A 26586-nucleotide genomic window follows, 5' to 3' on the forward strand; every position below is an offset into this window, starting at 1 on the left:
CACCCCGTTCCTCACATGATCTGGGCAGATCGTCATCTCCTGTCTGTGAAAGCGTTCCAGGCCTAACCCTAACCCTTGAGCGTAGGGGAAGACAGGATGACAAGGGGGGAGCCTTGGTGGAGGTGAGGGAGCTGGCAGAACATCAGATAATAAGGTTGGTGTCATAATTCTGGATGATGGATCCAAGTGCCGGAAGTGTTAGTCGGCAGAAGGCACGGGAGACGAGGTTAAGTTACAAAGATTTATTCGTTGGAACGCACAAATAAATACAGACAAACAACTAGAAACTAAGGAAGCTGGGAACCAAAACGCGGACCGGGAACAACACACAGGGAACGGGGTGGCGGATTAGAATCAACGACCTACTATATAAATGGGAGAACAGAAAACACACACCCGGAGTTAAGCTCAACGTGGTGGTGGCACTAAACTGAAAGCGCTCGGTGACGGCGGCTAATCACACTGGCGGACACAAGGGTAAACTAACGGATCTATAATTAAAAAGTGAGGCTTAGATAAACAGCTCACACGCGGACTGAATTGAGAGTAGGGAAGTAAACACAGGAGGAGCAAGGAAGAACAAAAGGCGGCGACAGAATAGGAATTCAGCGTGGAGGAAAAATCTGGAAAAGGTCAGGGAGTAAAGCGACCACACAGGAGTCTTGAAAGAGTGCAAGAGAAGCAACAATCTGGCCAACAGGACTGACGTTGACAGGTTTATATCCAAGAGTAGTCGGACGAGGGGATTAACGACAGCTGTGTTGCCAGTGAAGCTGGAGACAAAGCAGGAACAGGAAACAAAGGCAACCGGGGGTAACAAAATAAAAGCACGAGAGAAAAATACAAAAAGGAACAGACAATAAAAGTGCAGACATGACAGTTGGTGTGGAGCAGGTTCTGTTCGCCATGTATTCGCCACACAATCAAATCTGAAATGTGTTCTTGTTGAGATCGTTGGACTGCTCCCTACCTGGCATGGATGCTCTAGCACATCCTGTCTGGCCTATGGGGTTGCTTTATGCATTCCTCCGTAATGCCTGGTGATGCCGCTGCTGCAGCGGATAAGGGTCCAGGAACTGTTAGTGATTGTAGTGGCTGCGGAAAGTCCGAGCACCAGATGGTTTCCCTCAGTCAGTGGGAAATCACTGACCACTTCCAGAAGTGCCATGGGCCCTGAAGCAAGCCGGGGGATGATCGGGTCTCGTCCTGTCCTGGGACGTCCACTCAAGGTTGGGCGCTGAAAGGAAGAGGTTGGGCAACTTGGCGTTGTCTGACTCTGTGGTCAATACAATACAGAGTGCTCACGCTCCATCGACCAGCAAAGCCTACGCATCCAGATGGATACAAGGAAAAAGGACTGGTTGCTCCATCATGCCCCCTGTCTGGGGTGTTGAGTTTCCTGACAAAGGTCGCGCTCCTTCGACACTTGGGGTGTTCGCAGCAGCAATCACTGCGGGACATGAGGGCTTTTTGAAAGTCCTCGGTGGTCAAGCGTTTTCTTAGTGCTAGTGCTATTATTCCCGGGTGGATTTTGCAGACCGTGTTGGAGGGGCTGTGCGTGTCACCGTTCGAGCCCCTGGAGTCGCCTCAGATCGACTTGGTCTCTTTCAAGACGGCACTCCTTCTAGCCCTCGTGTCCGCAAAGAAAGTGGGGGATTTGTCTGCGCTGTTGACAAACCCAGCATGTTTGTCGTTTGGTGAGGGTAGGGACTCGGTCATACTTTGCCGAAATCTGTCCTTTACATCTAAGATGATAATCATCATTCAGGTAAGGGATCATTATCTCTGAGAGCATTTTTTCCGCTGCCACATCAGGTTGAGGAAGCGGCTCATTTTCATCGGATCTTCCCAGTGAGGGCCATAGCGATTTACGTGGACCGTACTGAAACAGTACGAAAATCTGCGCAATTGTTTGTATGTTACGGTGGTCAGTCCGCTGGGAGGGCAGTGACCACACATGCTTTGGCTCATTGGATCTGTGGAGCTATCTCCAGAGCACATAAGGCCACACAAGTTAAGCCCCCTGACAGGTTGACAACCCAGTCTGGTTCTTATGTGGAGTGGTTCTTTGATTTGGCTGGTTTATTTTATTTTAACATTATTTATCCCTTTGCTGCCAAATTTTATGATTGTAATTAATATTCTTATGTTTGCTTAAATAATTGCGCAGAGAATATATACTTAATTTAATTATTATTAGTAGTTGTAAGATCACATTTTATTTATTACTGCTTATTAATTCATACAGATTATTATATCATGATCATAACTATATATGTATTTTTAATATTGCAATCGATCTAATCAATACTTATTGCTTACTCTGGTTCCTCAGTGAAGTCACTTTTGAACATGATGCAGCCTCAAAACAGACGCCGCAGTGGTGGTCATCTATGCCAGACTTGGTGCCACCAACCTGTTCTCTGAGCAAAAATACTGCTTCCTCTGCACCAAAGTCTTAATATATAATATGTGTCACCACCATTCCAGAGCTCGCCCTGATGGGACCAGCTCTGCTGGTTAGTGGTCACGTTACTGAGGTATGACCCATCATATAATCCAATGTCAGTCTCTGTACAATCTCTGTTTCGAGACGTTACCAGAAAAGCAACACACTTGAGCAAACTTCAAAAATGTTTTATTTACATGTTCATGCATGTGTTACACCCCAAATAGCAATGGTGAGTTGCATCAACTGTGAGTTTATAGAGATGTGGTAGTACAGAGACCATGTCACTGGTGTGTGTAACTATGTAAAATTCTGTTCATGTTGTTCATGTAGATGTACTATAGTATTGGTACCTTTAAAAAGTTTGAGGTCACTCACACAATGCTTTCGCTGGACTGACTCACTTGCCCACACTGAGACAACAGTGCCTTCATGCGTGGATGGATTCCCCCGCAGTTATAACAGATCCTGTGCCCTGTGAGATGGGAGTCACACAGGTACAAATCTGACTGGTACTAATCATTGGCAATGGCTGTGTCCTGTGTAGGCTACCAGAAGTGACTTGTTGTTATTATTTCAACACTTTATTTTGTGATGATCGTGAATTTTGTGTTTAATGTTTTTACTTGTAGCACTGTGGTTGATGGATCCATTGATGGATCCATTATTTAATTATCCAAAAGCGGAACCTGTTCAAGTTTGTAAAAGAAATAAATTATTGTATAATTTTTTTTTTCTTGTTATCTGCTGAAATAGTATGGTGAATTTGACTGGAAATACAAAAAGTTGAATGTTTTGGTAAGATTAAATGTGATATTTGTTTAACTAATTGTAGGCCATAATTAATTAATCACACATTTTCTTCCTGTAAAATATTTGCCAACCTTAAAAATCTTTCTGATACTACATTAGTGAGGGGAAAAATGGTGCTGTTGAGAATAAGAACAGCAAAAGCCTAACCAATAGCGATAGCCTCAACATTTTAACAACAAACTTTAGAAAAGCTCCCCTACAGATATTTGAGGTTTCTAACTCATCAAACCGGTTAGTATTTGGTGTATAATTCTAATTTGGTGTCACTAAGTTACCCATGTATAAGTTCTTGGCACTGCCCCAAATGAATATTCAAAGTTTCACTGCCTTGAGTACATCCAAGTGAGGGACGCAAGTGTGACGTGTTGAGAGACAAGCAACAAGGCAACAATTTCATCCATGTTATTTATTCTTTCTCATACTCATTGAGGGACCTCATGAATCCAGCTATTGCGCAGGTGTCAACTGAATCAGGAACACACACTGCAACCGTCTTGTGTGTCTTGAAGGCTATAATGGTTGGAACAAAAACCTGCACCCACTTAGCCCTTTTGGGATTCAGTTTGACACCCCTGGTCCATTGTGAGACTTAAATGTTGTCCACCGTAGCGCTGCCAGTCTCTCTTGTTGAGGCTAAAATGAATGATGAATATGTTTCTTTCACAGACTACACTGTTAATTCTTTCTCAATTTCTTCACTTGACCAGCGTGTTCTCTCTGAAACCGTTACTGCCAGGGTCTGTCTCTCTCGTTTCTCTCTCTCTCTCTGTGCACGGGCATCTCCACCGCGCATATGTGTCACCCCTCCAACCCTCAACGCATATGTACATTTTGACCAATAACGAGCGACTTTTAAAGAACGCTGAATTCAAGACACTCAGTTCTCGCGTGTTGATTGAGCATGAAGCAAACAGAGATGAGGATGAATCCGTGCAGAGAGAGGAAGGAGAAATTACATGTTGATGTGTGAATGGGAAATAAATGTGAAGGTTTATGAGCTGATTTAACAAAAGCTATGAAGCATTCAGTGAGTGCTGCAACAAGCCTCAGGTCCTGATTAGCATACTCAGTCTGACCATGAGACTCAAAGTGGTAGCCTGATGAAAGGTGGATGCGCCTTACAGAAAGTCCACCACAGCTGGGAGGAGAACTGTGGGTAAAGCAGCACCATCGAAGGGCTGCTTTATGCTTTTCCGCCATTTGTTTTGATGCTCTTACTGGAGAGCCTGCATTCTGGATCTGGTCCAGTTGTCGGTGAGATGAGACTACGAAGTTTTGTGGTAGCATCAAGAGCACTGTGGTCAAACAATACAAAAACACAGGAAAAAGAGAATTTGTATGAATAAATACATGTCAGCTATTTAACACTATACAACCATAAAGAGTTTCCTGAATTGTATGAATGAATGCAAAGCCCTCTAATTGTTCTCCCAGAAGGTTGAGTGGGGTGCAGGTTTTTGTAGAGAGGATGTACAGCATCCTTCTTGGTGGAGAACCAATTAAAACAATTCTCAGACATGAGGCGGAGCCTAAGAAGTGCCTATACATAAACTGACCAAACTTATAAAAGTTATATTGATGTCCGATCGTTGTGATGACGTCTCATTGACATTGCCCTTTCCCCAGCCCCTCACCCTTAAGGTAACCATCCGAAACAAACGGCTAACTTTAACCAGGACTCGGAACTAAACTGAAATACAATTATGATAAACCACTTTCACTCATGTTTTAATCCTCTAAAGCTGGCAAAGGAGGCAAAATGTCCTCACAAGACGGTGGCTTGTCAAGACTTTATACTTGCAAGTATGGCAAAACATTCCAACAAACACAGTCATACACTGCAGCAGCTCATACTTAAGACCCCCGCACCTCTCCTAGCCTTACAGGTTCTGTGTTACAGGTACTTAATTTAGCTTGGGCAGCAGCAAAGCTATGGTCCCACATACCAGCTGTCCCATCAGATGGGTCAGTTCCAGGGCCTTCTCTCAGTGACATGCCAAAAAAAACCTCATGAGGGTGGTGTCCAGTGCTTCCATATCTACGTCAGATTTAGATTTAGTTTTTTTTAAAAGTTTGCAAAACCTTTAACATGGTCAGATGTAATGAGGAGCGATTTACAGAGGCCCTGAAGTGCAACAATGTTTCCTTGCGCGTGTCATGTTCACTGTTCATAAAAACATGATGTCTGTTCCCAAATTAACTTCGGTTGATAACTCGGTGACATGTTGCAACATCAGAAAATACAAGAGAGGCAACCTCACATTCTGACGTTCAACCATAAAAATTTAATGCACATAATTTTATTTTAAACCAAATTTTAAACCTTTTAAAGAAAGCAGAAATTATCTGCCTCACACGCAAATATCAAACTCTTCATAACTCGTTAGTAAAATGATATTACTTGAGAAAAAAAGGAGTCTGCAAATTATTCCAAGGATTACAAATTCAAAATATAAAGTGCATATGTCTTGCAATGATTTTTTTAAACTTTAGAGAGTCTATGCATTTTATATTCTCCAATTGATGTACTATTGAGTCACAAATTACTGGACTCTGGGGCAAATACTTAGTTTTAAATCTCATCTATGTGTCTGTGTGTATGTATCTTTCTTTTAAAAGTGGAGGAGTGATGAGCTGAAGCTGTGCTTGGAGCTGCAAAGACTGAAGGCTGATAAAGTCAAGGGCTACCTCTTTAAGTCCAGTCGCAGGAGTGGCCTGTGAGAAAGGAAAAAAATCTGGAACAGCGAAGGTTCAGGAAAAGGCCTGCCAAATAGCTGTGCTCAGGAATGCTGATTTTTTTTTGTTTTTTTGCCTGACATCTTTGACAGTCACAGCCGTGTTAGCTCCAGCACAGAAAACATTAGTGGACAGTAATGGCGATCAACCTTCCAGGAGTGGTTGTCATGGTGTTTTTTTATCTGCTGGTCTTTGGAATTGGAATATGGGCTTCTTTCAAATCCAAACGAGAGCAGAGGAGGAGTGGAGCATCTGCGATGGAGATGACGCTCTTGGGAAACCGAGGCATTAACTGCATGGTCGGTGTCTTTACAACAACAGGTGTGTAGATTATGCTGTTTGACTTTAAATTTACTGCAACAATTATCAAAGCTATGAAACACATTTGAAAGGATTTCAGTCATGACTTCTCTTGTTAGAGGGTTACTTCTAAATAGTGTGCGAAGACTGTCACTGGTCACATGTGAAGTAACAAGATCGTATGGCGTGATTAAAGGAGTGTTGGCTCAAATCTGTTCGACTGGATTATACTTATCCTATCTCCAAGGGGTTTCCTCGATGCTCTTTTTGGCTGCTACTATTTGCCACTGTCGTCTACTCCAGACCAAGAAGTTTCTCTTTCAGCTTACTTCAGGTAGACAGATTGAGACGTTTTCAACAAATTTGTTTGTCGATCAATTTTCCCCTAACTCATGGAAAACATGGTGATGGTTGAATTCCTACATCTGATAAAAGTGATTATTCAGACAAGATCAATCAACAAGAAAATCCCAATCCCCTTCTCTGTTTTTTTCTATGGATGTTCATGAAAAAGGAATGTTGACAGGAATTTTTTAAATGCATGGCAGTTGCATGTCCAGACTCCTGTTCTGCATGACGCAAACATGCTACAGCGTGCGCCGGAGTGTGAGAACATCCATACAGATTTTTTAATGATTTTGGGGAAAATAGAGTATGTGAACCCCTGCTATGTTGTCCTCGCCATCTTCATGTTTCATGCAACAGCTCTTTACAGGAAGGAGAAAACTTGATTTCCTTGCACTAACACTCTGGAATGCGCTTGCAAAAGACTCCCCAGAGAAGACTCCTCTTCCCTCACAACAAACCGATTATATGCTCAGAATAAGAAAACACCCACAGCCACGTAGAAGATTCCCATGAGTTAAAACTGTAGGTTACTTACTGTAACCGTTGTTCTCTGAAGTGTGTGAAGCCCTCTAGTCAGGCTTCACTATTGGATATTCTCCCGGCATATCCAATAATAGCCAGCATGGTTTTCAGTGCCAGAACCTCCTCGGAGCAGATGCTCATCCAGTCACTACACTAGTTATAGCTGCTTGTTAGAGATGTTTTGAAAACCAATGATTATTTGGAGAGTATAAATGCATAAGAGCAATCGCTTGCGATCAACCTGAGACAGGGGTGATAAAATCAAGTGCTCCTTGTCATTCGTCACATTGCAGAGACGCAGGAAGAACGCTCAAATATAGAAATTTTATAGTCAAAGGAGTGACTCTCGTGATGTCATGGAAAATTACTAAAAGAGGCCGGAATGTGAAATAACAGCTTACAACATCAGAACCACAAAAAAATATATGCATCCCAGCCAAGTGCCTGCTCAACTCGAAATATTCGTGTTTCAACTGTTCTCTAAACCCAGACCATGCAGATCAATCAAGAGAGAAAGAGAGGTTAAATATAACTGTTAAACAATTATTATATTTTAAGATTTGTTTTATTGTAGTTCACTCTTCATTAAAGTTTGACAGTTCAGACTGCACCGGCTCGACAGCGTCAATGTTACAAACAACCATACAGTTTTCAGGTAACTCAGGTGGGCCAGAGCCAAGTGTGAGTGACAGATCCATACCATGGAGGAATGCAGGCGTGAGGCCAGACTCATTCCAGTTCGCCTTAGCAACTAAGATTCAGAACCAGATGGAATATTCAGAAACAGACTCCTTAAGGTACTCAAGTGAGAGTCATTAGGAGTCTTGAAGCTCTGGGGTTACTCTTAAATACAATACAATACAATAACACCTACCCAATGACCGGCCTAATAACGCAGGAGGTTAATGGTGAAAGCGATCTTGGCTGCTGTATCTCATGTCTCTTAACAGTTAACGTAAAGTATGAACCAGTCTGGACACATTTATTAGAAATAATGTGAATATAATTATAATTTAGTCATATTCTGTTCTCAAAATCATTCTACACACTGTCAGTCCTTTGTTTAGTGTGATGAAAAACCTTTTCACAATTCTCTCTTTCTCTCTTTGACCGTTTTAGAAATTTCTAGAAATGTGTCTGCGATCAGCGAGTCCGAAGACGCGAAAGAGGACGCCGCTGCCCTTATCGGAGCGGATGTCAGTCGAATGAATATCCAACTATTTTCACCACGGTGTTTTACCGAGGCGCCAACGCAGCAGGATACCTGCATGTGTTGATGGGAACCAAGGCAGACGGCAGCCTCAGAAAACCTATTAGGACCACTCCGTCTAATGCAACAAATACAGATTCAGTGATTTATGTAGAGTCAACCAGTGTCAAAAGTTTCCTGTATTAAAAATGAGTTTATAAATATGATAGTGAACCAAGAGTTCACCAAACTCTCCACAACTGTCTCTTATTCATGCATACAAGTCCAATGCAGCGAGAGTGCAAATTTATCTTGATATGCAGAATTCAGGCCACCAGTACTACACCTGGTGCCCTGCAGACATGGAAAGCATCATGTATTAAATAAATCATACAATAATCAAGTACTCTATTAATAATGCTATGTTCTAATTTTGCCAATACCAGATTTCAGGAGGCGATCTGTGGCAATTACCATTCTGTCTTTCTCTTGTGACACATTTGAATAGATTTTCTGCACTGTACATTGTATTTTATTTAAATATGTTTTCCATAACTGACTTCACTTGTTAATAAACATGGTGACTGCCGCATGGAGATAATGGGAAGCAAAGTTTCACAGCTTGTATACCTGAAGTTAGTATGGGAGTCATACCACGTCTTCGACTGAGTAGGGGGAACTGTATTTTGGTCACATTGATATCAGGTGCTCAAATGCACTCTTACCAAATCTTACTCCCAGATGATGAATAATGAGAAGGTGCAGTTACCTTCTGAACCTTCAATGAATTGTAGTATGGCACTACGTTGAGTCGTGGCAGGGTATTTTCGAAGCGAACATTTCATCCTCTCCAATTTCAAAATAAAATGAGCACACAAATCTGTTTAAAGGAAACTTTCACACCAACTAGTGACTGTCAGGTGCTAAGACATTCCAAACCAGTTGGTGGAAGTGCAATGAGAAGTTGATGCCAATTTTAAGATAGCAACATCAGCAACCAGCGTCTGCCTCTCCATATAAAAGAGTATATGTACTTGCGAATGCAAACATGCTAAGAGGGCTGGCACCAACATGAATTGTGCTGCCACGCTGAAAGATTCCATGGTGGTCGTACTTTTGACGCCAGTGTTCTGATGCATGATATAACTTCTCCAGCCTGCAGCCAGTATCGTTTACAGAGGCAAATTCTCTGTCTGCGTATAAACAATGGGTGCGAACGAAGGGATATTACTTTGGTTTCTAAAAATAGTCGGCTACGTCTACATTGGTTCTTAGAGTTTCACCGCCTCTCCAGCTGAGCAGGAAGAGACATATTTTGGTCACTCTGGCATTAAGTGCCTGAGTTGCATTATGACCAGGTTGGTTGCACTTACAAAACTTTGAAATATCTCCCCCGTGCCTCGCACGATGCTCCTCTACCGCACGTGATCCACACCTCCCCGTCTGGATTGCTGTACGGGAAGGTGTCGAAGCGTCAACATGCAACGCAGAAGGCAGAAGCTTAGGCTGCAAAATTCCACTTCTCCTTTGTCTAGGTATGACGCCTTGGGAGTGAGAATGGATTGGATGATCCAAAGAGACACAAATACAAAAGCCTTTTAGACTTAGACTTAGACTCAGACTTGACTTTATTGATCCCTTTGGGATGACTCCCTCCAGGAAATTTACATTTCCAGCAGCAATAGAGGCAAGAAAGGGCATGCAGTCAGGAAGAGCATCACACAGAGAATAAAAAAAATACAAATAAAATAAAAGAACAATACTAATAACCTAAAAGTAAAAATAAAATTGAAAATAAAATAAAATTAAAAATATATACATAATAAAAAAAATAAAAAAGTAAAAAAATTTAACTAGATCAAAATGGGTTATTGCACCATAGAGCGTAGCGTACCCTACTACTTCATCCCCCCAAGTGAGGAGTTGTAGAGTACGATTTTGTCAGTCAGTATAATATATCTTGTTTATAATTGTTCAATCGTGTTTCATCAAGTAACAGGTTCTTGCAAAAACACACCTCATCAAATTCAGTCTTTATGCCACATATTCGGCAGAATACATTTGTGATAACACCATTATTATGTGACACTCGTGAATAGGGCTGGGCAATTAAGGCAAAAAAGTGTCATGATTTTTCAAAAGATTATTCAATGATTGAAAATTTTGCTGTTTATATTGACTAAATAGTTTATTGAACATTGAACATTAAAACAATCAAAAATTGTGTAATGTAGTGTAATGTGAAACTTGGGTTTCTATCTTGAAACACCAGTCTGCATAGACTGGCTTTTTTTTGGCAAAGACATTTATGTGACTCTGATGACATAAGCTTTCACATTCAAAGCTTTTTTCATTTTTCATGAGTCAAGAAGTCACTCCTTTAATTATAAAACTTCTCTATTTGAACACACTTTCTACGTCTCTGCAGTGTGATGAAAGCATTTGTCATGCATTTATCATCTTGCTAGATTCTGGCTCTCCTCACTAGCTGAATCACAGTGGTCAATTCCTGATGTTCAATGATAGAATCTATCATTTCTAGAGTTCCCCTTTGCAAGTATAAGCTTGACTGTGTCGTGTGTATGGCATCTGTGTATTGCCATAGCTGTTTCGCCACAGTCTTTCCTCATAAACAAACACTGGTATACTACATTAGAAATTAATTCAGGAATTAATACATATATTAATCATACATTATAAGTAAGATATTGATCTAAGCTGCCTCACATTCTCTCCTCACTGCAGAACATGTGTGATGCTGGGGAAATGGGACTGCAAATTTACTGACACTCAGAATGGTTGAATATTCTGCGTTCACTATTGTGTGAGTGTTTACACCCTACTGTTGAAAAGATTTTGGGGAGTCATGAATATTCACACTTTGAAAATAAAAAAAGACAACGACCTCCTGATGTCATTGTGTGCACTGCTCTCCCTCTGCAGCCACATGGATGGGTGGCGCCTTCATTGTGGGCACAACTGAGATGGTCTACACACCTTCCATGGGGCTGATCAAGGCTGTTGTGATGATTCTTGGGTATAGCGCAACGTTTGTCGTTGGTAAGTGTACTAACACATATGTCCAGTAGCATGATGCTGAGTCTCTATAAGTACAGTGTCTTGTCTGGGTCATGTTTTTTTTTTTTTTTTTGTTTGTTTTTTTAATTGAATTGAATTTTGTTGACAGCACTTTATTCCAAACCACTTTCCTAGTTGGTGGGATCCCCACTGACCATGGGAAAAATTTTGATTCTGATTCAAATTCTGATTAAGCTATTAAGGGTTTATTCACTCGTGGAACATAAATGTTACAGAACTTTGATATATGCTGGTATTTGTGTGCATGTTAATGCCGATCTCTGTAATAATGTGTCACTTCAGGCAGCACAGTGGATGAATGTTTGGTGAGGGGTGCAGGTAAAGAAACCCGTCAGTCCTTTTGAATTTATACATGATAGAAAAATCAACTTAAACTTTCACTATACATAGTCACATTACTATATTTATGACTTATTACATTATATTTATTACTATATTTTCAATTTCTATTTAAGATTATTTTATTTATATTTTATTTCAAGCAATGGGCCACTCTTGTTCCTGGTCTATGCCACAGTCTGGGACATTTTTGTCGGACAGGAAGAAGAAGCAGAGATGGATGACCTTTACTTTGCTTTAGTAGTAAGCAGAGAGTGAGTAAATTTCACTCATGTCTGAAGAGGAATATTCCTTTGATTGGTATATTCAATCGCACGCTACATCTGGAATGAAAGTGCGTCAGTTTACTGAGTGAGTCGACAGGCAGTGCATACAGCGTACAGTGTAGCTGGACTGTAGGAACAAACAAAGCAAAAGCGGGGAAATAGCAGTAGAGCTTGGTGAAGGGACGGGGAAAAAATGCATTGCCTATAGTGGTGGAGGCTGCATGGTCCCGCCGTAAACGGTTGTGATGACGCCCGCATCAGGGATGTTTTGCAACTCAAGGGGACTTACAGAAGAGCACATTGACAACCCAGCCTTTTCTTCAAAACTCTGCACACTTTCACTTTGAGCCCTTAAAAAAGTGTAGCAGAGAAGAATACAGCATTTGAATGTTGTGATGTGCATTTTTACAGGTTTTTGTTAACTTTCATCGTTCCATATCCCAGAGGTGTTGAGGCAAAATGGCTGCTCGAAGCAACAGTAAAAGTTGTTCAGGTCCTGTGCAAGAGCGAGATTGTTCAGGGTGGGGGGGAGCACGTGGCTTGTAGTTTGTGACCACCTCTCCACACTGCAGCCGAGTCATTGGCTGAGTATGTGGCCTTAGCTTTCTTCAGCTCCCTCTTAAACCGATACTTCAGCTCTTTGTAGCAGTTCCTGTCCCCACTCTTGCGAGCTGCCTCCTTCTCCCGTCTAATCTGCCTGAGTTTAGCTGTGAACCAAGGCTTGTCATTTGCATAACTCACCTTGGTGCGCGTTGGAACTATGCACTCTTCACACTAGCTGATCCATGAAGTCACAGTGTCTGTATACTCATCCAGATTATTGGTCGCAGCCCTGAACACCTCCCAGTCTGTGGTCTCCATACAAGACTGCAGCTCCTCTTTAGCTTCACTTGTCCAGATCCTCATGCTCCTCACAACAGGTTTTGCAAGCTTCAATCTCTGCCTGTATGTGGGAACAAGATAAACCATCAAGTGGTCAGAGAGTCCCAGTGCAGCTCGAGGGAGGGCGGTATAAGAGTTGGGGAGCTATGAGTAACAGTGATCCAGCATGCTCTGCTCTCTGGTGGGGCATTTTACAACCTGTTTGTGCTTGAAGCTCCTCACTCAGAGTCGCCTTGTTGAAGTCACCAAGCACAATCACAGGAGAGCAGAACCTGATCTGCGAGCACACGCTGAGCCTCACGTACATCCGCGCTGGGCGGGATATATACGGCAGCCAGAATGAATGAAGCAAACTCACGTGGGGAGTAAAATGGCTTACAGTTCACAATGAGACATTCCAGAGAGGGAGAGCAGTGCTGAAAAATCACCGTCACGTCCATACACCAGCGACTGTTGACGTAGAAACACACACTTCCGTCTTTCGGAATCCCTCCAGATGAAGCGCAGTGTCGGGGATGAGATCGCTCAACCACGTCTCCGTGAAACACAAAACACAAGAGGAGGAAAAGTGTCTGTTGCGTCTCAACATCAGCGCCAGTTCATCCATCTTATTGCTGAGCGAGTGGACGTTGGAGAGGATTATCCCGGAAAGTGATCCCGAGTGCGCGATCTTCTTCGACGAAGGCGAAAAAGCACACCGGCATGTTTCCCTCTCCTTCTCAGTCTCTTCTGCCCAACCAAAAGGTGAACTAACTCCGAAACTGACACCAAAAATAATGCTAGTAAGTCAGACGGAGTCATTGCCCTGACATTCATCAACTGATCTCATGTGTAAGAACACGCGGATGCTCCATCAAAACACAAAAATAAGCAAAATAACGATGATTCCAGGCCAGCCTTCGTCGTCGCCATCAGTATTGAAAAATCTCAAACATGTCCATACACCAGCGATCATTGATGTACAAACACACTCCTCCAGATGAAGCACATTGTCCTGTATGAGCTTGCTCGACCACATCTCACACACATCAGGAAAAGTGCTTGTTCCTTCTCAACATCAGCGCCAGTTCAACCATTTTATTGCTTGGAACAGTATATCCACAATTACCAAATTAAAGGACATGTTTATGTTTCAGCGGTAGAAGAATAAAACTATCGCAATAACAATAATAATGTACTCAGAGATAAAGATCCACATAGAGAATGATTTCCACTGAGCCATGGCTTTCTTGTAAAATGAGGTCAACTCGTTGTTTCGGATGGAGTTCTGGAAGGTTTCTGATGATATTGGAAAAAACGGACTCACTTTCCCATTTTTATTTTTCCTTTGCTTATATATTGCACTATTAACACCAGATAACTGTGGTAGCATACTTGGAAAGCAATCTCAAACAAGTAAACAAATTAATGTTGTTTACAAAATTAGATTGAACCCCATTGTGTGTTGCATCCTTGGACCATGTAGAAAAAAAAGCTTCTTTGGTTTACATTACGTTTAGTGTTCAATAACTGAAGCAAAACAAGGAAACAAAAACAGGAAAGTAAAATGATGAACAAGTACTAATAAAACAATAATGGCGAGAGCACACTAATCAAACTTATGTGACCAAAACTACTCCCTTCCATACCTAAAAAAATGTAAATGTCTGCATTTTCCGTCATTATTGCTAATTGACTAAATGTAAAATAACCAGAATACATTGTTATATCCAATCTATATGAGACTACAACTCGTAACGCGACAGCAGCATTATTACAGGATAAGTATAGTAAAACAACACTTTGCCTGCTCTGTTGTTTCGAGTTCAATTATTGTACGTTGGTAGGTCTCCCAAGTGCATGAAGGAACACACATTCTGTTTACACATTCTGCGCATATGCATCAAAGTCTTGACTGAACACTAAAACAAGGTCCAAGTATGGTACACAGACCTCACAATGGTCGATCAATGAAATAGGACGGACAAATAAGCTTTATATCACCAAGTTTGAGATGAATGAAATTACAACCATTTTATTTATATTTATAACCCTGGCCAACTCTCCAGCATCCTTGCTGCTCTGTGTCCACAGTCTGGCTCCACTCCATGGGAACCTGCAGTCTGACAAAAAAAAAAAAAGCCTGTAATTTCATCTGTCTTATGTGACTAGAATTATCTTGCCAACGTGATGCTCATCCTGAGTATGTTTTCCTCACCAGTCTTGATGCTGCAGCCCATTTTCAGAACTTGTCACTTGTCATGTGATATCGTGTGTCCTTGTGCATTTTTAAGATGGTTCACAACTCACTGACCTTTATATGATGTGTCTGCATGGCTGCTTACATACCAGTAACAAAGACTTCTGGGTTTGCACTGTGTGATGTGGATTCATGCAGTCTAGTGACTGTTTTGAGTTCTGAAGGAGTTATGTGAAGAAATGTAAAGTGATATTTCTATTTTTCATTATTAGGCAAAAATAGATTAGCTTTGATTATATTTTATTTGTCTGGTATTTTCAGTGTTTTTCAGCAGGCTGGAGATGCTTTGCATACTGTGCCTCGGCCACCAAATTGTAGCCTCTTTTTTGAACCGACTGCACTGAGAGAAAGAATAACAAACCGAATATAAAGAATAAATATTTATGGTAGACTACCTTCATCAAGCAGCATAAACCACGTTTCCTCCGAAATTCCTGAGTTTGAGGAATTAGGTGCTGATTCTGTATTTTTTGTTCATTATTGCATGATGTACCAAAGCACTGTACTAGTTGGTGGGATGCTCACTGACATTGGAAATAAAGCTGATTCTGATTCTTATCAGGGTCTTCTTATTGAGCAGTTGATCATCTATGCAGAGATGCTTAAAAGAGTCTTTTTTTCCCCACAATGACTGTTGATAATGAGTATGGGGAAGAAAGCTTCTGAATCGACCCTCTCTTAAGTCTTGGATGTGCTTTTTCACTTTGTGATATAAATGATGCGGGAAGGATTTTTTTCATTACTGGGACCTCATCCTTCAGACAGACTGCCAGGTGCAAGTCTGTGACACAGCCTGTGACCACAGTTGCATGACGACTCAGAAAACCGAATTAATGCAGTAGCCTGGTTAAGATCACACTTTTAAATGCATATAAACCGCCCAGTCCAAGAGAGAAATTCAAATTACTCTTCTCTTCTTCGGACTACACGACCTGGACAGTGCGACATATATTTCCATGCAAATAACTGACCTTTCCTATAAGCTGCGCATGTTCTGTGCATAAAAACTGAAAGCATTTGGAGTTAGGGTACAGGTTGTGCTCTTGACGACACACGCTTGGACCAGAAATTCATGTAGACATAATAATAATAATAATAATAGTAATAATAATAATAGTAATAATAATAATAATAATAATAATAATAATAATAATAATAATAATAATAAATTTAGGACAACAAAAAATAGACACAAAGCAACGAATTTAGAACAGAGTTTAGTTAGACGTGCTGGTCAACATACTCATAGAGGTGCAGGTGAAATAAGAACAGAAGAAGTGTAGCGATCAGAGAAGGAGAGAGAGACCAGCAGATGAACCTAGCTTTATATACAGCAGGTGAGTTGGCAGCAGATATGTTACAGGAGTGTTGACTACCTACTCAAGGGCAAGGAGACGAAGACAGGAGAGAGCAGGACGGACATGTATAAAATATAAACAAAAGAGACGCAGATTATGACAGTATCGAAAGGGAGGTATGAGGAAAGAGGGGTGCCTAACATAACATGGAAAAAAAAATCTTTTGCTTTTTTCATTTTGGATGTGGCTGTGTTGTATCCTTAAATAAATACTACAAAGATGTTTCTGATATGTGCAGACCAACATTGCTCACTTCATGTTTGTTTGTTTGTTTTCTCATTCCCCTTGTTTGTCCATGTTAAGGTGGTGCAATCTTTGTTAAGCCAATGAGAGAAAGTAACTATATTACCATGTTGGACCCATTCCATCTCAAGTATGGACACGTGATAACTGCTGGTCTGAGTCTCGTTGTCATTTTACTGGATCTGCTGTGGCTGCCCGCTACCCTGATGGGTTTAGGTAAATGTCATATGAGCAAAATTCAGCTAAATGACCAATGTGATCATGGAGGTTCTGCTTCTGATAGGTGCCACCCTGAGTGTGATCCTCGACATTTCCTACACCATGTGCATATGGATCTCTGCTGCAGTAGTTATCACCTACACTCTGCTGGGGGGTCTTTACTCTGTTGCCTACACTGATGTCATACAGCTCATCCTCATCTTCACCAGCTTGGTAAATTGTGGTCAAGGTTTGTTGTGGGAAATGTTTCTCGTTTAATGACTAAAATGTTATCTGTCCCTTGACACTCCTCAACATTCATGAAAAAATCCACTTCAATCTTTTGGCTTTTACAAATGCCGGTGTGACCAGCGTGCATCTGCATTATTTTTTTGCCAAAAGAAAATGTATTTTTATTTCGTTGTGAAAGGACGAATAAACACAAACGCCACTCTGCAAATGCAGAGACACTATTATCAATAGTCCGCCGTCACCGATGGCAGGATATTAACAAAGCTTGGCATCAACTCGCGATCAAGCGTGCAGCTCGCAACTTGCCTTTTTCTTTGGACGCAGGAAAGATGGGAGGCTTTCTTCTTGACTACACTTCAGGTCCACAAAAGGTAAATACAGACCAGTATTTTGACTAAGAAGCAAGATAATTTACAAGAGGCTCTGAAGGTCTGATAGGTGACAAGCAATTTTCATTCAATTTGCCTTCGATGCCTGAATAACCCTACAGTGTGACATTGCATACACTTCAGCAATGAGTACAACATGTTGCTTAATGCGTAATGATTACATGCATGCTGAATGGTTTCTGTAACACAAAGTTAAAAGGTTAAGTTATTGAAATGTTCTGCGTGTTTGTGGTGTCACAGGTTTGTGTGTGTCTGTCTATGTGCATGTGTGTCTGCGTATGTGAGTTGTGCACTGCAATGCACTTCTGTCAAGACTCATTCGAAGATGTGTGACAGGTCATCTCCTTTTTCTTTAGGACTGGATTCAACACAGATGCAAATGAACCAGTGATGATGTTGGGAGATGCAGCACCGGTGGTGAAACTGTACTCTGAAAACCAACTCAATGCTCTCAACAGCTGTCTCAGCGACACATGGTAGTGATGATGAGATGAAGCTCTTTGATGCTTTGAAAAGCTGCATGCAATTGGTTTGACAAATGGGTTGGTGCTTCGTTTGCTCTATGTTACCATTAAGTGGACATTAGATGTAAACCTGGCAGCTAGAATGAGGATGTTGTGTGCCAAGCTTTGTTCAGGATTGCACTGATCATCATGACAAGAGACATAACAGTGGCCAGGACAGAGGGAGCTGAGACAACACAATCATATATCCACAGCTATGTCATTGGACCAGTCTTCCGTGCACGCTTCACAAAAATACCAGCCAGATAACTCGCTGCACACATTGAAGTCTGGCCACTAAGGACACACCATGAGGGCCTGGGTAACTCAAAGTCAACCTTCTGCCATCCTTTACAGTTTCCATAAAAGTATTACCTTTTTAAATTGAATCGATAACAGTAGCAGTGTATAACAAAAGTAATGCTTTCAAATGAAATACACATGAATTCCTTTAAAATGTTTCGGGACCTGAATTCCAACACATCATTACAATTAAAAACTACATCTAGAAGATATAAGTACTATTTAGTTATATAATTATCTATTATCATTTCGATTGATGTTCATGATCGTGGCTCTACTGTCTCTGGTGGCGCTACTGTCTCACTACTGTCCAATCTGAAAGTCTCTTGCATTCTTTCCTGAATGACAGAGCTGTTGTATACAATGTACAGTGTTTCTGTAAACAAAAAGGAAGTTGTAATGTCTTCTTTTTCCATGGCTTTAAAGCAACAATGTGTAACATTTTGACATAAATAGATTATTTTCATATTTCCTGACATGACAGGTTTAATTTTGAACAGTCCAAAATCCTCAAGCCCTCTGTTAAACACTCCCTTGGAGAATGTAATTTTCTCTGAGGGAGCCACCCGGAGGAGTGTTCTGTGAGTGGCATTACAGCCCCAACTCCACCCCCACCCCAGCACGGCAGAAGGGCAGAGCACCTTGGCAGCGAGCTAAATTCCTTTGTTCACATGTCAGAAGAATGGAATGACAGAGGAAGATCCCGGACAAGTGTCAATATAGGAGATGCAGTTACAGCCTGGCAATAACTGAGAGCAACAAAAGGCTTTTCATCTGATCCTGGTGGCGATGTTTCTGCTGGGCTTGTAAGTCAATTTTGTGTTCACTGCTGTCTCTGTTGTGTTGCCAAATCATTAAACAAATGTCTAGATGCTCGTTGTTTGTGTATAAGTGTAGTATAGATGAACAGAACAGATGAACTGCAGTGCTAAAACAGGGTGGATATTCTTTGTGTATGGTGAAAATAGTTTATCAATTATCAATTATCAATTGCCAGCGAAAATTTTGCAACAGAATTATGGATGTCTGCTGTTTGTCGTATTGCATTGTTGAAGGATGCAATCAACATATATATGGCCAAACCAATTATCCATGATGCTAATAACCACACTAGCCATGTTAGTCAATATATTTTGGTGATAAACGGTGTTTGTACAGGACTTGTAAGGCATTCTTTGTGCGGGTCTTGGGTGTGTTGTCAAATGTGGGGAACTTGACTGACTCATTTTATTGCATTTATCGCAGTATAGTGTTGATATAGCCGGCATAACGGCTAACGTCCAAAACGTCCACTCACATTTATCAGACACAAAAATAGTTGATTCACTGTCATTTGCGGTGTTTATGGTCCTTCTTGTTCAGCAAGTGTAACATGTTATATCTCATGTTCTATCTGTAGCTCCTGCCGTTGAGTCCTCTGATCTGCAGACCTACTTGGAGCTGGTGACAGACGCAGCCAGCGCCACATTTCATCATCCCTGGCGATTGTTCTGGAACTGATTGAAGAAGAATAGTTTCTAACTCTGACGTCTGTGTCCACAGTCAACTCGAAATAAACGTGTGAACAAACGTTCTGATGTTCATGCTCTGATCGCTGTTGGTCTGCTTCTTATTGAAACACATGACAGTTATGATCTAATAAAGCGATAGGAAAAAGGCTGCGCCTTCGTCTTTATTATTCTACAGCGCCGTAAACGACGGTGGAGCACCGATGAGAGCCGATGAGATGAACATGACGGTTTTTAGCATGTTTTCACAGAAGAATCCCGTCAGATGTCCATTGTTCGTGGAAAGTGTGTATTCCATGCATTCCAGCCGGACATGTGACGGACCCATGATGACTCTTACAGATTCATTTCTCATAACTAAAAAATAGTTGTTTGTTGTCACCTAATCAGTAAATGTTCAAATGTCCCCCCTTGCTGTATTCTGAAACGTGCTGTCGAAATTTTATAATCTGGGTTCGTCGGTCTGCTTCTGCCTCTCGCTGGGTCCTGCCTCTCCTCACTGACTGCTTGACGGAGTTCCATCTCTGATATTGGATGATAGATGCTTCTAGAGTTGCCTTCGCAAATATGAACTGGACAGTGTTGTGTATATTGACATATGTGATTACATTTTTCGCCGTTTCACCTCGTCTTTCCTCATAAACAAACGTGGGATGGGGGGGCAGGACCTGAGAACCAGCTTTACGACAGCCTGCAATAACAAAATGTGCTTTATTCAGTCCCTCCAGGAAATTGCTGTGTTGCGATTGCAACTATTAACATAATTTCAACCCACAAATAATACCAAGGGTTGAGATTCGGATCGCCATTTTGTAACTACACCCTGAGTCCTTACACAGCCCATTCTGGACAAATGCACAGAAAATACAGATACAAAGGAAACACCGAGCTGGACATCGACTACAATCTAGCACTTCGACAATGTCAACAAATGAGCGGTCTCGGATTGCTGCCATAACCCAGGGATCACTTACATACATACTGTAGCAGTCAGCCACGTACTGCTGTGCTTCACAGACACTCAGACACTTGACCTAGAGGTAGCATGTAGGCTGAAACTAAAATGGCACCTAAAATGGGACCGAGTGGCACGCCGCAGATAAATTTGGCTGTGGATGAAGAGAAGTTCCCTATGGTGGATGAACATGTCCTACCAGAAAGATTTAACTGTAACCAGCTCTGAGCAGTGTGTTTGAGATCTAACAGAAATAAAATTGATTTTCATCTTTGTCTGCTGTTAAGAGACGGTCGGTGGTTACTTTTGAAGCCGCTGTTTCCGTGCTGTGTTCTGATCTAAAACCAGACTGGATTTTTTTGGTCTGAAGTGATTGGGATCATTTGAGTAATGATTGTTTTTTTCGAGAGAGTTTGGATTGTTGTGCGTCTAAAGGCCATGGTAAAATATTAAGTCAAGTCAGAGATCAAATACTATTCTGATACTAACATGCTGTCACATACTATCACTAGGTCTGGGGAATCATTCATCGAAGAACAACCCTTAGCGCACCCCGTCCAATCCATGGAGCCCCTTCCTTGCCTTTTTAAACGCGGCCCTTGCTCAAGCCACTTTCCAGTGGCAGTGTGTGAGCTTGTCTCCCATCTAATGTTCAGACCATATAATGCATATAATGCAACTCTTGCTGAAAGAACATATAACCGCTACGGTAGTCATGTCTCAGAAAGAGACCAAGATGTCCACATAAATCTAAGGGTCAGTTCTGATAGGAATATGTAACAGGTGTGCATATCAGGCAGTGCATCAACACAGCTAATGACATTACATTGGCTATACTGTTTGCTCTCACAAAATGGCATCCAGCTGATGGCTAGTTATATGCAGTGGTCATGTGGTAGCAGTGAAGACATGGAAACTCCCAGCACCACTGTGTCGGCTGGAAAAACTTATGTTGTGCAGATGTTTATTATAATAAACTACAGAGACAAACACAAACAAACTTTTTTTTTGCAGTGGTTTTGTGTTCCCTTTGTCCTGATGAATCCACACTGCATGGACATAAGTAAGACTTTGATGAATAACACGATACATGGACCATGGATTGGAGCCCTGGAACTCCAGAATGCCTGGAAAATGGTTGATCTCTTCTTGTCTTTGGTCAGTCTAATATCTGCCTCTTCCTCCTGCATCAAAAGTCTCTAACATAAACTGTTTTATTTGTAGTGTCTGGGGAGTCTGGGGTACCAGTGCACCCACCAGAGAATAATGTCTGCATCATCCGCATCGACAGCCAAAAGGACCATGTTTGCCTCTGCCCTCCTATTACCCATATTTGGAATCCCATCGATTCTGTTTGGAGCTGTTGCAGCTTCCACCGGTAAAGAGATCATCTACGTGCTCTGGATCAGAGTGGATCAGGTGTCAAAGGAGATCACTCAGTGGTCTTATCATTGGTTAGAGTTGATGAGGATTCAGATTCAGTCAGGGGATCAATTGAGATTCATTGAGATGGCTCATGTCATGTCAAAACTGGCCTCTATGATTTTAAACTTCTTTCCTGACAACTGGTTTTGATATTGTGCAGTGACATTTGCAGATCAAACTAAAGCATGTGACCACTACAGAGTCATCCTAGTACTTCAAAAGGAAGAAATATGATTATGATATGATATGATCATTTGATGATCTAATCGTCTTCTAGCAAAGGCTTCAGGAAGAACTCAGGGATACTCAGAGAATCTTGCCTGGGTAACTGACTCAGGGTTATTGAGAACTTGCTTTGTGAAACTATTAAAATAGATGAACATATGTATAGAAGCAGTCAGTCAACTCCTCTGTTTCATTATTCAACAATTTTCTTACTGCATAGATCTACTGTAAAAAGGCTACCAGCGTATTATGTAAAGGAATGAGGTACACATTATGCATAGTAACGTACAGCAGAAGATAGTTATTACTGTTTCACTTATTGTCTTGTTCTCCTCCCAGACTGGAACCAGACCTCCTATGGTTCTCCTTCCCCATTTGAGCGAGGCGAAGCGGCACTAGTCCTTCCAATCACCCTCAACCACCTCACGCCCACCTACGTTTCCTGCATTAGTATTGCATGTGTGGCTGCGGCTGTGATGTCATCAGCTGACTCCGCTCTGCTTTCTGCTACTACTGTCTTCTCGACCAACATCTTCAAGAATATCCTGAGGCCCCAGGTCAGTTATTTTCACCCATTCGCTTTCACACTCATACATCCCACTTGCTGACAAGGGTGAGCGGGGACCAAAACTGTTAGTTTCTGACTGAATCAGATTTAGCCCCTCAGTTGCTGATGTTCAAAGTAAACTCACCATGGAATGATCACAAATGTGTTCTAATTTTCTGTCCATTGCAGGCGTCTGAACAAGAGGTGCAGTGGGTGATCCGTTTGACTGTGGTGGTAGTGGGTATCGTGAGCTCAGCGCTTACCAGCTTGAAGAAGAGCATCATCGCCTTCATCTTTTTTGGTGCAGAATTGGCCTACATTCTTGTCTTTCCACAACTGTTCTGCATTCTTTTTGTCAAGCTCTCAAATGGCTATGGGGCTATTATGGGATGTCTAACTGGAATTCTGCTAAGACTTCTGATCGGCGAACCAACGCTTGGAATACCAACAATCATCTGCTTCCCCAGCTGCACTGCAGAGGATGGCATTTATGCCCAGTACGCACCAGTGCAGACCATATGTATGCTGTCTACCATGGCATCCATTTGCTTTTTTTCCTCCCTGACAAATGTGCTCTTCAGCAGAGGTCTGCTTCCTAAGAGGTGCAATGTGTTGAAAGTGGAGCATTCATTTAATGCCGACAATGCTTGACCATTCTTTGCTTCCTTGGAGATGGTAAGAAGACCTTGAATAACAATAATAAAAAGCAATGTCTTGTTACGGCAAGTCTTGTTTGCATGATACATAAACTCTTAAGTGCTAGGCGCAATGTTCATCAGACATGATTAATTAACTGTTATGTTCATAAGTCCATCACAAGCTATTTGGTAGTACTCCAGGCATTGTAGTTTCTCCATTCCACCAGGATCATCATCTCCGTTACGGCTGGATTCTTCATTTGACTTAATCATGCAAGAATTTCATGGCACGGCAGTCGGTGCACTATTGGCTTTTAATGGGAACAAAAAACCTTCCTAAGGCTAGCACTATTGCTCGCCACTTAAGCACTGTCTGTAGTTTATTTTTTACATCGTAAACATATAAATAAAAGCCACATAGATAGTAAGATGTAGATGTAGTAAGATGTTGATGCAGACACAAAAAATTCACAAGAGGTTCTGGAAAAAAAAAATGCCTCAAATAACACGAAACAAGCCACATTAACAAACAAATAACGTGCACCTCAATGAAGTAGTAGCAGTACTCAGTGATTCTGCTACTGTTGAGGACAGCTTTGTCGTGATCTGGCTCTCTCTTAACAGCACTTGTGTTGTGGCAGGGACAACTTTTTGACCGCACTGAAGATGTTGGCTGCTATCACTTCTTGTCTTATTTCCTTCTCATTTCCTCTGTAATGTTTGTGTTTGAGCTGAGAAACCACCAAACAAGCGTGTCAGCGTTGCCTTTTTTATGCTGTACGGGCGTTTTACTCACATGGGCCATGGGATTGGTTGGTTCAGACTGGGGAGGCTCTGCAGATGATTGCAGTTACGGCATGCTTACAGTTTCTACCATGCTAACTACTGGTGAAAATGGCCCAGGTGTCGGTCTGGCCAGGGAGGGGTTGCTGATCATTAGCACTGTGGGCCCCTGATGGAAACTCACTGTGTTGAAACCAAAGTCTAGGTGACAACCTGTAGAGCGAAGGACGTCTAACCCCAGGATGCACAGGTCTTGCTGCCACACACAGTCTTTGTGTCCACGACCATCCTTCAATGGATACGTCCGGCACCACCAGACCTTTCAAGGGCGCCGCTTCTCCAGCAACTGTCTATAACTGCGTCATGGTTCTCTTCAGCAGGGTTTCTTCAGGCAGAACGCCCGGTCTCACCAGCGTCACTTCATTCATTACGTAGGAGTCCAAGCTGATGGCACCGCACAAACCTGCCACCTGATTTGCTCTAGAGTTCGACAACAATCAGATGTTTTACGTTCTTCAGTTGCAAAGTTATTTGCAGATTCTGATGACAATTGTAATCAGCCCATTATAAAGCAATTGCAAAGTTCACATGAAATGTAAGATTGAGCTCTAGTTTAAAATAACACGACTTTTCCTATCACATAAACCTATGCTATCACACAACATTCAAAGACATTTGTTTGTAAGCTAAAAAAAAAATTGTAATTGCACACTGAGGTCTGTTTTGTTCCCTATTTTCTTATTGTATGTGGCAATCTTTGGAGGTTTGTATGTACCACAAAACATTGGACAGTGATCTGGAAGTCTGTTGAAAATTATGGATGAGGGCCATGGTATCCGAGGTTGCTTTCACATTGCGGGTTCTGCCTCTCCTCGCCACCAATGGGTTGGTCATTCCTGGTGTTGACGTGTTGTAATCCATTTAATAAGCGCCTTCTTGTGAGATGAGATCCTGATGCTCCAGGAAACTGCTACAAGAGGCAGATTCTGTCAAATATCAAACCATGTCAAATGAGTAACCTATTCCTTGACATTTACATTGATGAGTTTAAAAACCGGTACATACCTAGTTCACTTTCCAGGCCTGCTGAGAATGAGCTTAATGCAGTAAGAAGATCAACTCTAAGAAAGCTGCGTCTCCAATGGTGCATCTACACGGGCCGGACAAAAAAAATGGAAATGCCATAAAGCTAAAAAACCTTCAAGGTGTTTCCATTATTTTGTCCAACCCTGTAAGTGGTATGTGTGTGAGTTACTCTTCCTACATCCACAAATGCACATACACGCAAATACAAAATGCAAATTTTCACTGGAGCACTTCAATATGGAGACAAAAACATCACCAAAGTTAGTCAATTTTACACCAGGCAGGTGTGCAGCTTTCTATTGACCTGCTATGTAAGGAACTGACCAAACCTGGTTTATTTTGAGTACAGGTGATGGAGAAGGTCAATATTTTCTTAAGCGATTCCAAGGGCGCTGTCCAGATGCAGGTCAGCAGGGAGACTGCTGAAAGAATGAAGATGGAAGAGTAAAAAAAATGAAAGATTACTATGGAATAGGATGTTGCACATTTACTGTGTGAGCATAAATGTGCAACAGATGTACAAGATGTTGTGAATCTGGTTTGGTAATAAAATAGTCGACATGCATTAAAGACAATGGAATACAGCCATCACAATAATTTAGACTCTTTCACAAAGTAAAGATGAAGAACAGCCATAGAGTTGGACAAATGTTCGTCTTCACGTGTTTCTGCACAGACAGTAATATGGCCTCTGGAGTTTTGGCACAAATCAATCAATGCATATCACCATTTAGGTAAAGTACCTTCAATTGTGGATGATATGAGTGTATAGTGTGCTTTGGACGACAAAATTCACATTCTCCATAGTGCCGGTCCCAGTGGAATGGAGCTGACTCTTCATTCACCTGAAGAGATGAAGGTCCCCTTGACCTCACTCAGGTCCCCTCCACTTCCACATCATCAAAACAAAAAGGCAGAGTTACTGTTTGAATCAGAGTTATAGGGGATGAAACACTAATTCTGAACAATATTAATGTTAGAGTTCACACAT

At 41.6% G+C, this 26586-nt stretch overlaps 1 protein-coding gene across 1 annotated transcript; it reads left to right on the top strand.

Moving 5' to 3' along the window:
• On the top strand, nt 1-25163 carry LOC128765350 (high-affinity choline transporter 1-like). The gene is made up of 9 exons (XM_053876048.1): nt 1-122; nt 5882-6319; nt 11301-11417; nt 16844-16999; nt 17067-17215; nt 21906-22049; nt 22116-22269; nt 22881-23098; nt 23278-25163. Exons 2-9 carry the CDS (start codon nt 6136-6138, stop codon nt 23737-23739), a joined length of 1584 nt encoding a protein of 527 aa, XP_053732023.1. The 5' UTR covers nt 1-122; nt 5882-6135; the 3' UTR covers nt 23740-25163.
• Nucleotides 25164-26586: the final 1423 nt, after the last annotated feature.

The sequence above is a fragment of the Synchiropus splendidus genome, chromosome 9, assembly GCF_027744825.2.
Source record: "Synchiropus splendidus isolate RoL2022-P1 chromosome 9, RoL_Sspl_1.0, whole genome shotgun sequence".
NCBI lineage: Eukaryota > Metazoa > Chordata > Actinopteri > Syngnathiformes > Callionymidae > Synchiropus > Synchiropus splendidus.

What these genes read in the sequence shown, in the direction of transcription:
- LOC128765350 (XM_053876048.1), top strand. Translation starts at nt 6,136, where the DNA reads ATGGCGATCAACCTTCCAGGAGTGGTTGTCATGGTGTTTTTTTATCTG. An exon ending in TTGATCTCTTCTTGTCTTTG is followed by an intron (nt 22,050 to 22,115) that starts GTCAGTCTAATA and finishes TTTTATTTGTAG; the next exon opens with TGTCTGGGGAGTCTGGGGTA. An exon ending in AGCTGTTGCAGCTTCCACCG is followed by an intron (nt 22,270 to 22,880) that starts GTAAAGAGATCA and finishes TTCTCCTCCCAG; the next exon opens with ACTGGAACCAGACCTCCTAT.